Source organism: Pipistrellus kuhlii, unplaced genomic scaffold, assembly GCF_014108245.1.
Source record: "Pipistrellus kuhlii isolate mPipKuh1 unplaced genomic scaffold, mPipKuh1.p scaffold_m20_p_17, whole genome shotgun sequence".
Lineage (NCBI taxonomy): Eukaryota > Metazoa > Chordata > Mammalia > Chiroptera > Vespertilionidae > Pipistrellus > Pipistrellus kuhlii.
In genome coordinates this window covers 21,471,682-21,486,301 of record NW_023425482.1, presented here as the reverse complement: position 1 = coordinate 21,486,301, position 14,620 = coordinate 21,471,682, and the positions used below count along the sequence as shown (strand labels likewise).

Sequence of the window (14,620 nt, the reverse complement as noted above, 5' to 3'; positions counted from 1 at the left end):
GAGCCATACCTGGCTCACCTCCTTACTTACCACCCCGAGGCTTGCCCTTGACTCCCAGAACCTGACACATTCCTTCTCCACAGGACACACCACACCTTCCGACAGACTCTGACATCAACACAACATGTGAATGTGCCCATTTCCCATAGGCCACGGGGCTTCCCGGACACCCTGCTATCCCTAGCCTCTATTAGAGTGCTTGGTTTGTGTACTTTCTAACCCCAAGTCGGCTGGGTGCCCCTTGGAGGCAGGATTTGTGTCCTATTTATGTCTGTCTATCAATGCCTACCCCCTCCTACACATTCAAATATATATGAAGTATAGTGTTTTTTCTAAAGGAGGAGAATATATTAGAATTTTTGCCACCGTCCAGTTAGTGATCTTGATCTACCTCTAAAGTTATTTAGCAACTTTCAATTTCAAATTATACACATGTATATAGGGTTTGAACCAAAGATGGTTGAAAATAGCCAAATTAAAGAAGCAACTACCGCTGGGAGAGCCATTGTTCCTGGGGTGTGTGTTTTTTTCCACTGGCACAAAAATCTTTTAGCCTTAAACTGTTTTTCATAGCTGTGCTGGAATAAACGAGAAACCACAAAAATGAAGGCTTCCACTACGCCAGTCATCACAGTGGCAGAGAAATAAACCATCCAAAACTATCCACTTCTGGTTAAACTCTGATCGTCTTAAGTGCTTATTAACCCATTTCATTCCCAAATCGAACTAATCATCTGAAATGTTCAGAGACAAAACTCTGGATTGCAGTGTTTCTTACAGTTCCCTCCGGCCTCCAAAGGACCGAGGCGTCACTTCTCCAGCCCAGCTCTTTTCTTTCCATCAGAGGCCTTTATAAAAACAAGTAGAACCCTCCACCTCAAGCCCGCTTGCAACTCTTTCTTTACACATGTTAAGGGTCTGCTCGCTCTAAGGGTTCTCAAAAAGTTAGCTTGTCAGACCCTGAACGACCCTCTCTCCCAACACGTTATGCAAAAAGCAGACAACTTCAATAATAATTACCGAATCCCTGGTTGTCATTTTACACTTCCCTAAGCAAAAGGCTTGGCTAAGTGGATTCTGATTTGGCTTAGTGGATAGAGAGTTGGCCTGTGGACTGAAGGGTCCTGAGTTTGATTCCGGTCAAGGGCACATGCCCAGGTTGCAGGCTGCATCCCCAGTAGGGGCTATGCAGGAGGCAGCGGATCAATGATTCCCTCTCATCATTGATGTTTCTATCTCTCTCTCTCCTCTCCCTTCCTCTCTGAAATCAATAAAAATATGTTATAAAAAAAAAAAAAAAGGCTTGGCCAAGGCTCTTATGGTTCCCGCCCCCCTTTTACAAAAATCTGCCTCCTAAGCAAAAGCTTCTGTTTCCTAGTAGCTAGCAGTGAATACACTTTAAAAACTTACAGTTAAAAAAAGAAAATAATAATTACAATGGCATTTTATTCCCACATTTCCTCCCCAACATTTTCCACTGAGAACAGAAGTTTATTTAATCATAAATATATAAATATGTTATTTTTCTTTTATGGATCACATGTTTTCAAATAAGTTAATCTTACGAACTACATTAAGTAACACTCCATTTTTTCCTCTTTTTTTTTTTTTTTTTTAAAGGAAATGGGAAACCACTGAGGGGTTTTATTATTATTACTATTATTATTTTTAAATATATTTTATTGATTTTTTACAGAGAGGAAGGGAGAGAGATAGAGAGCTAGAAACATCGATGAGAGAGAAACATCGACCAGCTGCCTCTTGTACACCCCCTACCAGGGATGTGCCTGCAACCAAAGTACATGCCCTTGACCGGAATCGAACCTGGGACCTTTCAGTCCGCAGACCGATGCTCTACCACTGAGCCAAACTGGTTTCGGCCATTTTTTTCTTCTTAAACAGAGATATGTCTATTCGTCTATTCAACTGTTTATCCATGTCTTACTATGTGGCAGGCACTGTTTCAGACACTGAATAAAGCAGTGAAGTGTATAAACCTCTGCTCTCAAGGAGCTGACCCCGTCAGGTGGTAAATAAAGCCGGAGGAGGGGGCTGGACAGTGCCCTGCTTTAGCCAGACGGTCGGAGCATGTCTCTTCTGAGCAGAACAGCAATTCTAAAGAACAGAGCCAAGTGGGCATTTTTGGGCAAGGGCCGGGAGGCAAGGGATGAAAGAATAAACCTCAAGTGCAAAGACTCTGAGGCAGGAGTAAGTTAACCAAATGTTAACCAAAGCTTCTGATAAACATGAAATAATCAGTACCAAAAAGGCCTGTTGCATGCAGGTTATATTAGACTTTTTGAAACATAATGAGTCCCCAGCCCCTCGGCCTGACTCTCTCCCCTCCATTTCCATAGTGATAAACTCCGGGGACCCTGGGGACTCCCCGCTGGGGAGACAAGGCCACACATGGCACTGCGATGAGGGCTGGGCTGCCCTTTAAGTGAGAGTGTTTCACACAAAAATCCTCCCCCTCAAGAAACTGCTTAAAAATACGTAGTTTCCAATACTAAAAAAGCAAGATCTTATCCCGAAGAAGTGTCACTTTCTGAACTCCATACCCTTCCTCTCATCCATCCCCTCTTCAGCCAGCTGCAGGCCAGCTCCCAGCCCGGGGCGACTTTGAACTGAGCCTTCAGAAGCTGAAACTGGCTCTTCGCCCACTCAGGAGATGCTGAGCCCATCCCCTCGGCCGGGGTATATTCTCGGCCTCTCCTGGTCCACCCTTCCTCCTTCTGGGCCCTCCGATCCACCTTGCTAAGGATCCCAAGCCCCAGCACATCTCATCCTGCTTTTTCACTTCTGCATACACAGCCTGTCCCCCAGGAATAATCTTATTGTCCAAACAGAAATCTCGGGACACAATGTCAGTACGTGAGTACTTGCTATATGAATTACTCTAATCTCAGTGCTTGGAGTCTTTCATAATTTAAAGTGAATAATTTCTACAAAACTTAGGACGTACTTAAACGAGGTCTAATGAGACGGCAGAGGAAATGGGGGCTGTCTGGGAAAACTGAGAGCTGTGACCACGGGCACAGGCCTTTGACCACTGCTCTATTCTCTAACAAACAACTTTACTTTCCAAAGAAATCTGACCTCATCCTACAAAAGGATCTGGAGCTACTTCCAGGAATAAGAATAAAGAGGCAGTGATAGTGGCTATGAGTTGAAGGCCAGAATGCTGGTATTTCCAGGTTCTTTCCACAGCTGACAGGACCATCCTGGAAAATAACCAGCCTCGGCCGCCATACAGACCTCGGGCCCTTAAGGGGGGGGATCACGTATGTGCTGCAGCCCAGGTAAGGCCAGATCTATCTCTCCACTGAACACGCCTCTCTCCAGGGCCCAGGCAGACAGCCACTCCACAGGAGGAAGAGGCATCTTGGACTCAGCAGGGTGCATAATCCTCCGGTCCTTGCCTCCTCTGCTAAGCACCAATGACCTGAGAAAGGTTCTGACCACTTTCTCATTAACCAGGATCCTCCAGGGCTGTTAACAGAGAATTAATTTGGCCCTCCGACTCAGGAGGAGCCAGAAGGTCTTACCAAGCTCACCGTTTCCCACTGGTAAGTACTTGTGGGTAAGCCAGACCTCCAGGTATGTTATAGGGAAAATGCTGACCACGTCCATAATTTTTTTTTTTAATGTTCAGCAATTTAATGATATTGCCCTCTGATGTAATAAAAGCACTTCTTGAAATGTAACAAAAATTAATGACAGTGCAAAAGAAGAATGCAGCCCATGTAATGAAGCATCACGGAAACCATCGTCAGATCTTACGCAGCCTTTGGAAGAAAACATTGCTGAAGCTCTTTTCGTTTGAATCCATCATACTAAACGTTCTTTCCTGATTTCCTTCCGTGTTCTAGCATTTTTTTAATTGAGACATAATTCACATGTAAATTAGTTTCGGGTGTAAAACAATGATTCAGCATTTGTACGAACTGCGAAACGTTCACCACAATAAGTCTAGTTAACATCCATCACCATAGTTACAAAATCTTTTTCTTGTGATGAGAACTTTTAAGATCTACTGTCTTACCCAATCTTAAGTATGCAATATAGCATTATTAACGATAGTCACAATGTTATATAGTATATTCCATCCTCAAACAGTGTTTTAACTAATAAATGAGGGTACATTCCTTTCAAATAAAAGAAATTTTGCCATTAGCTTCCACAAATATATTAAGCACTCCTACTGTGCAGAATGCTTGCTCTGTAGGAAAACATATTGAAAAAAATTTAAGCTTCAAGTTCCTTCAAGTTCTGTATTATCGAAATCATCCTCAAGGGCCTCCAAATTATGAAGTAAGAACAGTGATAAGAGCTTAATTAAAGTTGATGCCCAGTATATTAGCTTTAGGGCTAATCTATACTAAGGTAGAACTCATAACAGCTAACACTTTAGCAATTTTTGAACAGAAGGTACTTGCATGTGGTATACAACTCAAAAAGTATGAAAACCCATACAGTGAAAAATAAATCTCCGCCCTAGCCAGTTTGGCTAAGTGGATAGAGCATCTGCCTGCGAACTGAAAGGTCCCAGGTTCAATTCCGGTCAAGGGTGCATGCCTGGGTTGTGGGCTAGATCCCCAGTGGGGGACTTGCAGGAGGCAGCTGATCCATGATTCTCTCTCATCATGGATGTTTCTATCTCTCTCTCTCTCCCTCTCCATTCCTCTCTGAAATCAATAAAAATATATTTAAATAAATAAATAAATCTCCCTTCCACCCTGGCCCACAGCCACCCAGTTTCTCAACTTGTATCATTCCAGAGATATTTCATAGTGCAGCAGGGTTAGATGACTTGGAATGTGAGAATTGCTAAGGACTTTGAATGGAAGGCTCGCTGGTACTACAATAACATCTGCCCCTATTTTCAACTGAGGAAACCTGTTTCAGGCCTGAAGTAAACAAGCCACTGGCCAAGCCGCATGGAGATAAGAGACAAAGTTCATATTCTTGGAATCCATCCACCTCCCGCCCCCACCCCGAACACACACACACACACCCAGAGCTCTAAACAAAGGTGACTCGGGTAATGTCGTTCCCTCTGCCCTCTACACTCTCCACCAGCCTTCCCCGTCCCTAGCTAATTTGACTATCCATATTCATTTTATAATCAGTTTGTCTCTAAAACCATCTCGCTGGAATTGTGGGATTGTGTTAAACCTACAGATCAATTTGCGGAGAATTGGTATTTTAACAAGATCGAGTCCTCCAAACCATGAACACAGTATGTCTGTCCAATTATTTTAGATCGTCCTGGATTTCTTTCTTTGGTGTTTTAGTTTTCTGTGTGCCGATCCTATACATGTTTTGTTAGTTTTCTACCTAAGTATTTCATTCTTTTCAGATCAAATGCAACTGATATGGATTTTCGTTGTTTTGTATGTGTGTGTGTTTTTATAATTTTAGTTTCCAATGATTTGTTGCTAGGATATAGAAATACAATTGACTTTTGTGTGTTGACCTTGTATCCTGCAACCTTGCTGTTTTATTATTTCCTACTTTTTTGTAGATTCCCATAGGGTTGTCTACGCAGACAATCATGCCATCTGCGAATGGGGACAGTTGCTCTTTCTTTCCCATCTGTACGCCTTCTATTTATTTTTCTTGCACTCGTTAGCACTTCCAGTAGGATGGTGAATATCAGTGGTGAGAGCAGATGTCATTACTTTGTTCCTGTCTTGGGGGAAAGCAGTCACTCTTTCACCACTCTGTTAGCTGCATCTATCTATACGTGTTCACTGTAGATTTTTTTTGGTAGAAGCTCCTTTTCAAGTTGAAAAAGTTCCCTTCTCTTACTGGTTTGCTGGTAGCATTTATCATGAATGAATGTTGAATTTTGTCGAATGTTTTTTCTGCATCCACTGACATGATCATGTGGTTTTTGTTAAGCCATTCGTATGGTGGAATCAATCTATTGATTTTGGAAAAGTGGAACAGCCTTTTGTTCCTGGGATAACTTACAATTGGTTGTGGTGTGCTGTTCTTTTTACATTTAATGTTGTTGGATCTGATTTCCTAGATGTTTTTTTTGTTGGTGGTGTTGAGGATTTCTGGGTCTGTAGTGTTCTTTTCTTGAACTGTCTTCAGCTGGTTCTATAAAACAGATGTGTACTATACACTTTTCTGAGGTCTTGGATGATAATTTTACTATTTTTAATCATCATGAAACCTGAAGAGTAGTTTTTTATCTTTGCTTTTCTGCTAGACTTTGGTTACAAGTCCTTGACCAGGAAGACAGCTTCCAAAGATAACAACAATCTTCCTAAAGGAAAATGAGGCTGTTTTACAAGGAGCCACAGTGGCTCTGGGAATGCAATGCAGTAAAACCCACTACTTTACCACCGTCACCTGCAAAGCCCCTCCCCTGCCCAGGCACATCCCCCAGAGAGTAGGACCCATGAGGGGACTGTGCTGATTGGCTTTGGATGGAAACAGGCCATGGTTTCCATCAAATAAAAGATATAGTATTACCCCACCCTGAATGCAAATACTCATATCTGTCTCTGAGTTACCCAGTAAAGCACCTATCAAATATTAACCCCTTAATCCCTACAATTCCTAAAATGCTCAATCATTACCACCCACATACTTACTGAGGAAGCCAAGACACAACAAGGTTAAAAGATTTCAAAGTCAGCAGAGCTAAAATTTGAATTTAAACACCTATTACCCGATTTGTTAGGAAAAGTCCTACAAAAATGCAATGCAACAGTCAGGTCAATCAGGCATGGGAGGGGCTCAAGAAAGGGATCCAAGGCAAAAGAGTTCCCTGAGGGGTCCTTTTCAGAACTGAAATGCTGGTTCTGCTTCTGGAACTTTTTGTTTATTTTGTAAATCCTCACCCAAGGATATTTTTCCATTGATTTTCTGAGGGAAAGAGGGGAGTGGAGGGGAGAATAAGAAAACCTGGGGGAGACCTCTGATTCTGCATTTCTTACAAGCTCTCTGGTGCTGGAGATGCTGCTGACCACTAGGAGTAGCAAGGATCTACAGGTTGCAATGGACCACAGACCACAAGAAATGTCTATAGAAACAGAAATGAAAAAAAGGCAAACTTCTCCCAAAAACCAAAATGAGGACTTTTCCATATTTCTTTTTCTATTTCTTTTTTTTTTATTGATTTCAGAGAGAAAGGAAGGAGAGATAAAAACATAATGATGAGAGAGAATCATTGATCAGCTGCCTCCTGCACACCCCACACTGGGGATCGAGCCCAAAACCCGGACATACGCCCTTGATCAGAATCAAACCTGGGACCCTTCAGTCCACAGGCCAACACTCTATCCACCAAGCCAAACCGGCTAGGGCTTATCCATATTTCTTGGTGGAATCCTGAACCGTGTAACACCTTAGAAATATCTTCAGCTTTATTTTCCAGTTTAAATTTAGATTTCAATTTCTTGGAGGGTTTTTCCCTTAAAAAATCCTGATTATTTATTTATTTATTTATTTATTTATTTATTTATTTATTTTTATCAAGGGCTGAGAAGCCAAGTACATGGAAAACTGGTTTGTTGTGTTTTTTGTTGTTGTTGTTGTTTTTAAATTTTGGTATATAAAATTGATTTCAGAGAGAAAGGGAGAAATAGAAACATCAATGATGAGAGAGAACCATTGATGGACTGCTCCTGCATGCCCCCTATTGGGGATAGAGCCCTCAACTATGATCATGTGCCCTGATGGAGACTGAACCCTGACCTCTGCTCAACCACTGAGCAAAACCCGCGGGGCAGAAGACTATTTCAAGTTGCCATACCTTCCAAGCAGGTTCCCATCCTTCACTCACCTCCACATGACCTCTCGCTGTTTAAACTCCAGAGGTGAGACAAAAGGCAGGGCTAGGTGAGATGTTAGGAAGTTCTTCCAGATGCAAAGCTCTGCACCAAGCATGTCAAACTCGTGGCCTTCGGGCCGCATGCCTTGTTTATTTGGCCCATGTCAGCCTCTGAGTTTGACATGCTTGCTTGCACACCAAAATAACACCTTAACATACCACTGTCTCCCATTTCTGGCCTTAGCTGACCAAGTTTCAGCAATGACGTGATAACGGCTGGATAACATTTTATACAAACAACTGGGTTTCCATTTCTTGACCAGATCTTTTGAATGGCAAGTTCTATACTTTCATAAGTCCACAGAGGAAACAAAGCAAGATGCTTAACAAGACCCTATGTTCTACCTGGATCCGAGTTCCTGCCCGGCTCTCTTTTATTTATTTCTGGCTATCTGTGCTGTACTCAAACATTGGCTAGCTGCCTCTCTTTTAAAAGGCAGTGACACACCTCCCCCCACCTCCTCCATTCTCTTTGCTAACACCAATGCCTCACTACTAACCAGCATACCTCTGAGAGCACAGAGCACTGCAGCTTACAGGACTTACAGGAAAAGGTCGGTTTAAAAACTCTGGGAAGGCATAATTTGCTCCTTTTGTCTTTCCTTAGAGCCCTTTGGCAATACCCTCCAGCAAAGCTGCAGAATAAGCCTTCCACCCAGGAGATATAAAACAGTCTGTATCCCGCAGTCTGCAAACACTGGGACCTTTCTTTAAAAGGTGTCCCCACATTATGTGAGTCCCATGGACTCAAGTCAGAAAAAAAGCTAGATCCCTGGAAGAAATAAAATGTGCCTACTTTACCGCTCTCTGAGAAGTCTTTAAAGTTTTGCTGCCGGGCCTGCAAGGGAGGCCTACCTGTGACAGGGGGCAAAATGGGGACAGTTTCCCTGACCTGGAGCATGCATGCCTGTCCACAACAGAGCTAAGCAACTACCCGGAGAGGCCTGTTATAAAGCCACAGAAGCTGCAGAGCTGACAGGCCTCTGCCTCGAACACCCCCTGGAAGCTAAACATAAGAATTCTGAGACATGAGCTCTGCCATAGACAAGTCCAACAGAAAGTTCTCTGTTTCGGTTACCTCCCGAACTGGCTGCCCTCCCGGAGTGATTTAACTCTGGGTACCAACCGGGCGATGCCAGCCCCGGTGCTGGGGCGGGAGGGCGCAGGGATGCCGGTTCTGTGTTTTGGATTCATTAAGGAATCGGACCTCTACTGTTAACAAACTGGAGACGGTTGTGGGCCGATCTCGACTCCAGGGCTCCATCCCACCAACATGTATGGAGCGTCTATCCTATGCCCGGCGCCGGGGAGGAAACCCAGCCCCGGTCCCCAGCGGTGGGAGCAGAAGCAGACAGAGGAGGGTCGTCAGTCGGCAGGGGTGGATGCTGTGCGACCACCTGACACGAGTTGCTAGGATCGGTGGTATCCAGGGGCAACGTGACCCCCCAGGCCAGAGCATTCAGCCGGCTGGCGACGGCGCAGGCGGGAGGGAGCCGCAGGTAGGCCCGGGGGCAGGTGTCCAGGCGGGAGGCGCACACCTGAGGCTGCCGGGCAGAAGCCCCAGGAAAGGGCGGCCCTGGGACCCCGGGCGGGAGGGAGAGGGTGCGAAGAGCAGGGGTCCGGCCCCGCGAAGCGGATGCGCGGCCGAGGCCAGCGGGCCTGCGCCCCGGGAAGGGCGGCGGGGGGGGGGGGGGGGGGAGACGGCGCGCGGCTAGGCCTCCCGCCCGCACCTGGGGCCCCGCCCGGCACCTACCACTTGGGCGACCTTGAGGCCGCCGGGCGCGCCGCGCAGGTAGTCGGGGTCGCAGCGCAGGCCGGCCAGCCCGCGGCGCTGGCTCACCGGCTCGGTGGTGGGCTGGTACGGGCTGCTGGCGCCCGAGATCATGGAGGTGCTCGAGGCCTCGCCCTCGAAGCCGTCCAGCTCCTCGCCGCTCCGCATGCTGCCGGCGGTCCGGGCCCCCGCGCACGGCCGGCCCCCGGCGCCCGGGGCTGAGGGGGCTCAGCGGGGCCGCCGCATCGCCGCCGCCGCCGCCGGACTGCCCGCCCGCCCGCGGCCCGCCCCGCCGCCGCCTCCTCAGCGCCCGCCGCCGGCTGCGGCCACGGCTCGGTCCGCTCGGGCTCGGCTCCCGCCGCCTCAGCAGCGGAAAGGAAAGGAGGCGGGAGCGAGCGGAGAGGGAAGGAGGCGGGAGCCGGCGCGGCGGCGGGAGGGGGCGGAGCGAGTGCCCGCCCGCCGGCCGCTCGGCGGCGCTCCGAGGCCCCGGGAGGCGGAGGCGGCGGCTGGACCGCGGGCTCGCGGGGGGCGGGGCCTGGAGGGGCGGGGCGGGGATGTGGGCGTGGTGGGTGGAAAGGGGGTGGGGCGTTATTAGGCCCCGCCCTCACCTGCCTGCGCGCCGGCGGGGGCCGCGGGGCGGCGCCTGGCGATGCAGGAGAGCCATGGCGGGGGCCGGGAAGCACCCGAGCTGAGGGAGAGGGTCGAGGTCAACCAGGGGCACGGGGGTGCTGTCCCGGGGAGCAGCCTCTGGAGGAAGTGGGTTCTCTGCAGGTAGCCGGGAGGACTTCCCGGTGAGCACGGGGGTGCGCCGCGCCCTCCATCCGGGTGCTGGGACCGCGCGGCCACGGTTGGCCGGACGCAGAATGTGTGCTGGCAAGACCCGGGCCAAGCGCCTGGGCTCCACCAGCTCTGAGGCCAGGGGCAGAGCGGGGCAGGGGTGTGGGGTAGGGGTGAGTAGGGTCGCTTAGGACCGGTCTGCAGGACAGATACACAGTCAATATCTGTCAATAACTACAATGTGAGTTCTGGATCCACCGGCCTGCCCCGGAAGGGACGCTAGCACACAGCAGAGTACCCTCGGTGACCCTCTCACTTACTTGAAAAGGTTTTGCTAATCCAGCCAGGTTAAACACAGGCTTTTGCGCTGGAGGGCATTAATTAGGGACCAATTTACAATTCAAGTGTGAAGCTTATTAAGTAAAACACTGACTTTCTAAGAATCTTTGCTCTTACACGCCACAGTGTGATGGCCCTGAGCAAGGCACTCCGCGGAGGTATTGCTCCCATTTTACAGAAGAGAGGACTGAGGCAGCAGCTTGTCCCAGGACAACACAATTAACTGGTGGGTAGAGTCCAGGTTCCAGCTCTCTTCACTACACAATGTTGCCTAATACACAGCTCAGATGGGCTTGTGAATTCCAAGCTAAGCAGTAAATACCAAAAGGGCTCCCACCTTTTGGTTACCAAAGATGAAACTTAATAATTAGTAATACTCTATTCAATGGGCAAAGATTGGGCACTTAGCTAGGGACTGGAGACTGACAGTCAAAGGTGATAAGCTGTCTCTTTCTCAGGAGGTTAGAAGAGGACACCACCAGAACAAAGGTTTAAACCAAGGAAGCAGCCCTGGCTGGTGTGGCTCAGTGGATAGAGTGTTGGCCTGTGCACTGAAGGGTCTCGGGATTGATTCCTGGTCAAGGGCACATACCTGGGTTGCAGGTTCGACCCATGGCTCTGATCAGGGTGCCAGTGGGAGCCAACCAATTGATGTGTCTCTCTCACATCAAGATTTCTCTCCCTCCCTTCCTCCCTTCCTCCTTCTCTTCCACTCTCCCTAATATCAAAGGGAAAATATCCTTAGGCAAAGATTAATAAACCAAGGAAGCAGAGAACAGAGGGTCCAAGAGAGGGTGGATGCAGCCAAAGAGAGGTGAAGGGGGCAGAGGCCCCTGTGCAGCACGGCTGGGAGTCAACCAGCCCAGAATGGAGCAGCCAGAGACTTCTTCAAAGTGACATTAAGGAAATACTTGGTATACAGCAAAGAAAGATACATAGTTTGGGGAAAGTTTTGAAATAAACTAGTGATAAATGCCTAGGAAACAAGGCAAATATTCATAGATATTAATTGCAGGAAAAATAAAATGATGTATAGAAAAGGATAAGTATGGTAAATCGCATGGCTCAACTGTGAATAATATTTGCATAATTATGATCATGTAAACAATGAATACTGAGCTATCCAAAAGTATGTGGCCACATTAGGAGAGGATGGGGTCCAGATGTGTGCACGTGTGATGGAGAGGGAGGTGGGGAGGGTGTGCAAGAGATTGAAATACTCATCATTCATCAGGGGAGAGCAGTAGATGCTTCAAACTGAAAAACCAGGAGGCAGCAGTGTATGTGTGTTCATCACAAATATAAAGGTAAGGGGTGGGGGCAGGCTAGAAGGGGTCATTCGGAGGGGAAAAAAGGACATACATAATACTTTCCAATAAGAAAAAAATATATAAATGTAAAAACAAAACTAGCTGAAACCGGGTTGGCTCAATGAATGGAACATCAGCCTGCAGACTGAAGGGTCCCAGATTCCATTCCGGTCAAAAGCATGTACCTTGGTTTCGGGCACATCCCCAGTGGGGGGAGGGTGCAGGAGGCAGCTGATCAATGTTCCTCTCTCATCGATGTTTCTAACTTTCTATCCTTCTCCCTTCCTCTCTGTAAAAAAATCAATAAAATATATTTAAAAACAACAACAACAAAACTAACCAGTTAAATTACAAAGTGTTTCCTCTGGAGGCAGGAAATGTAATGGGGGTTTGAGGCCTTGTGGAACTATTGGATTCTCTCAACTATGTGCACTTATAACTTCAATAAAAATAAAATATAAATTAAAAACATTTTTTTAAAAAGGAGCATGAGCCGAAACCGGTTTGGCTCAGTAGATAGAGTGTCAGCCTGTGGACTGAAGGGTCCTGGGTTCGGTTCCAGTCAAGGGCATGTACCTTGGCTGTGGGCACATCCCCAGTGGGGGGGAGAGGGAGGTGTGTGCAAGAGATAGCTGATCCATGTTTCTCCTTCATCGATGTTTCTAACTTTCTATCCCTCTCTCTTCCTCTCTGTAAAAAAAAAAAAAAAAAAATCAATAAAATAAATTTTAAAAAAAGGAGCATGAGAGCTCCGGCCAGCAGAGCCGTGGAGAACAAGCACTGAACCCAGTGAATACACCCGCGTGCGCTGAGCGCTGCTCATGGTGGGATGGGGATTTCCAGCAAAGATGTCATTGAGGCTGTGGCTCCGAATTTCAGCTGATATTTGAAATATGAACAGCAATCATTAGAGAGGCCAAGAGATGGAAAGGGCGGGTGGAAGTGTGTTGTGGGCAGAGGGAATGACATGTGCAAAGGCACAAGCAAAAGCAAAGCACAGCTAAGAGGCTCAGGCCCAGAATTCAAGGGGAGGAGGCCTGGCAGACAGACCTAAGCTGAAAGGTAACCATGGGCCGGTCTCTGCGGGGTTTCCCGGGCCCCGTGAGAGGGGTGGACTCTGAATAAGCGGGAGAGTGGCCTGGTGAGGCCGTTTAGAATGCTCTCTCTCTCTCCACAAGAGGGAGATGGGTTGAGCAAGATTGGAGGTTCTCCTCCAGTGCTTAGTGTTTCCTGTCGCTGGACACTAGCCTAAGTTTATTTTTAGTTCCAAGGACAGACTCAAATTTTTCTACTTTTGCTTTTTAACAGAAGTTCACAGACTTCCAAAAGGCGTTGTTGGGAATCCCATATAGTAACAGTAGGTTAAATGTGGTATTTGGGGGCCTTCCTCAGTGTTAAATTGCAATAGAGCATGAATTGGAGGCTACAGCTGTGCCTCCAGGGCGTTTACAAGAGCTGAAGTCAAAATGAAGATAAATAAACGATAGAGAAGATAAATTAGTGATAAATGAGTAGGAAGCCAAGCCAGCCTTTGGACAGGGCTCCGAGTTTCAGGGCCTGAGCCACATATCAAGGGCTGAGTCAAGGCAACCGGACTCAGAAGAGACTGATGAATAAACCAGATGCTACTTTATTAGCTGCTGCCAGCGGAAAGAGTCTCCCAGCAACTGTAAGGCTGATTCTTATCTCGGTCCCTGAACTCATCCCGACAGTACATTGGCTGTTCCCCGGGATACGCTTCTCTACCTGGATCAAGCCTGGCCTCTTTCCAAGTCCCTCAGCCGCTCAGCTCTGGGCTGGTCTCCTTCCAAGGACAACCACCTCCAAGTGGGGGGACTCCTCACTCTAGCCCCTCTCTGCAAACACTCTGATTCCACAGGCCCATGGAGGGTCCTTAACGTCAAAAGCATTGATCCTACAAGGACTTCAGATTCTAAATTCCAGAAGGGCTGGGAGCAAAACACCATCCCAAACTGTGGTCCTGCAGGCTCTGCCCCTGGAGGCAGTGCCTGATAATGGTGAGGGTGGGGGGTAGCTTTTCCTGTAACTCCAATTAAACAGTAGATCAAATCTACTACTACTTTTAATAAGCTCAGTAATTAGGAGCCCTAAAGACTTCTATCTCAGCAGAAAAATATAAACAGTGGTGGTGAGCCCTAGCCAGTTTGGCTCAGTGAATAGAGCATTGGCCTGCAGACTGAAGGGGCCCAGGTTCAAATCTGGTCAAGGGCACATGCCTGGGTTGTGGGCTCCATCCCATTGGGGGACTTGCAGGAGGCAGCCGACCAATGATTCTCTCTCATCGATGTTTCTATTTCTCTTTTCCTCTCTCTTCTTCTCTGAAAAACATACATTTTTATTTCATTTTTTTAAAATATATTTTTATTGATTTCAGAGAGAAAGGGAGAGGAAAAGAGAGACAGAAACATCAATGATGAGAGAGAATCATTGACCGGCTGCCTCCTGCACACCTCACACTGGGGATGGAGCCTACAACCCAGGCATGTGCCCTTGACTGGAATCAAACCTGGGATCCCTCAGTCTGAAGGCTGAAATTCTATCCACTGAGCC

At 47.4% G+C, this 14,620-nt stretch overlaps 1 protein-coding gene across 2 annotated transcripts in view; it reads right to left on the bottom strand.

The window, feature by feature from the left end:
* The window catches only part of CMTM4 (CKLF like MARVEL transmembrane domain containing 4), a 42,873-nt gene extending 32,814 nt beyond the window's left edge, over positions 1-10,059 (bottom strand). The window contains exon 1 of one of the 2 annotated variants that reach the window (XM_045582817.1): positions 9,606-10,059. In XM_045582817.1, the coding sequence (XP_045438773.1) occupies positions 9,606-9,791 (186 nt within the window). In that variant the 5' untranslated portion in view covers positions 9,792-10,059. The remainder of the gene's footprint in view (positions 1-9,605) is intronic. The other variant, XM_036441551.2, reaches the window with a different exon arrangement.
* Between the last annotated feature and the right edge of the window lie 4,561 nt (positions 10,060-14,620).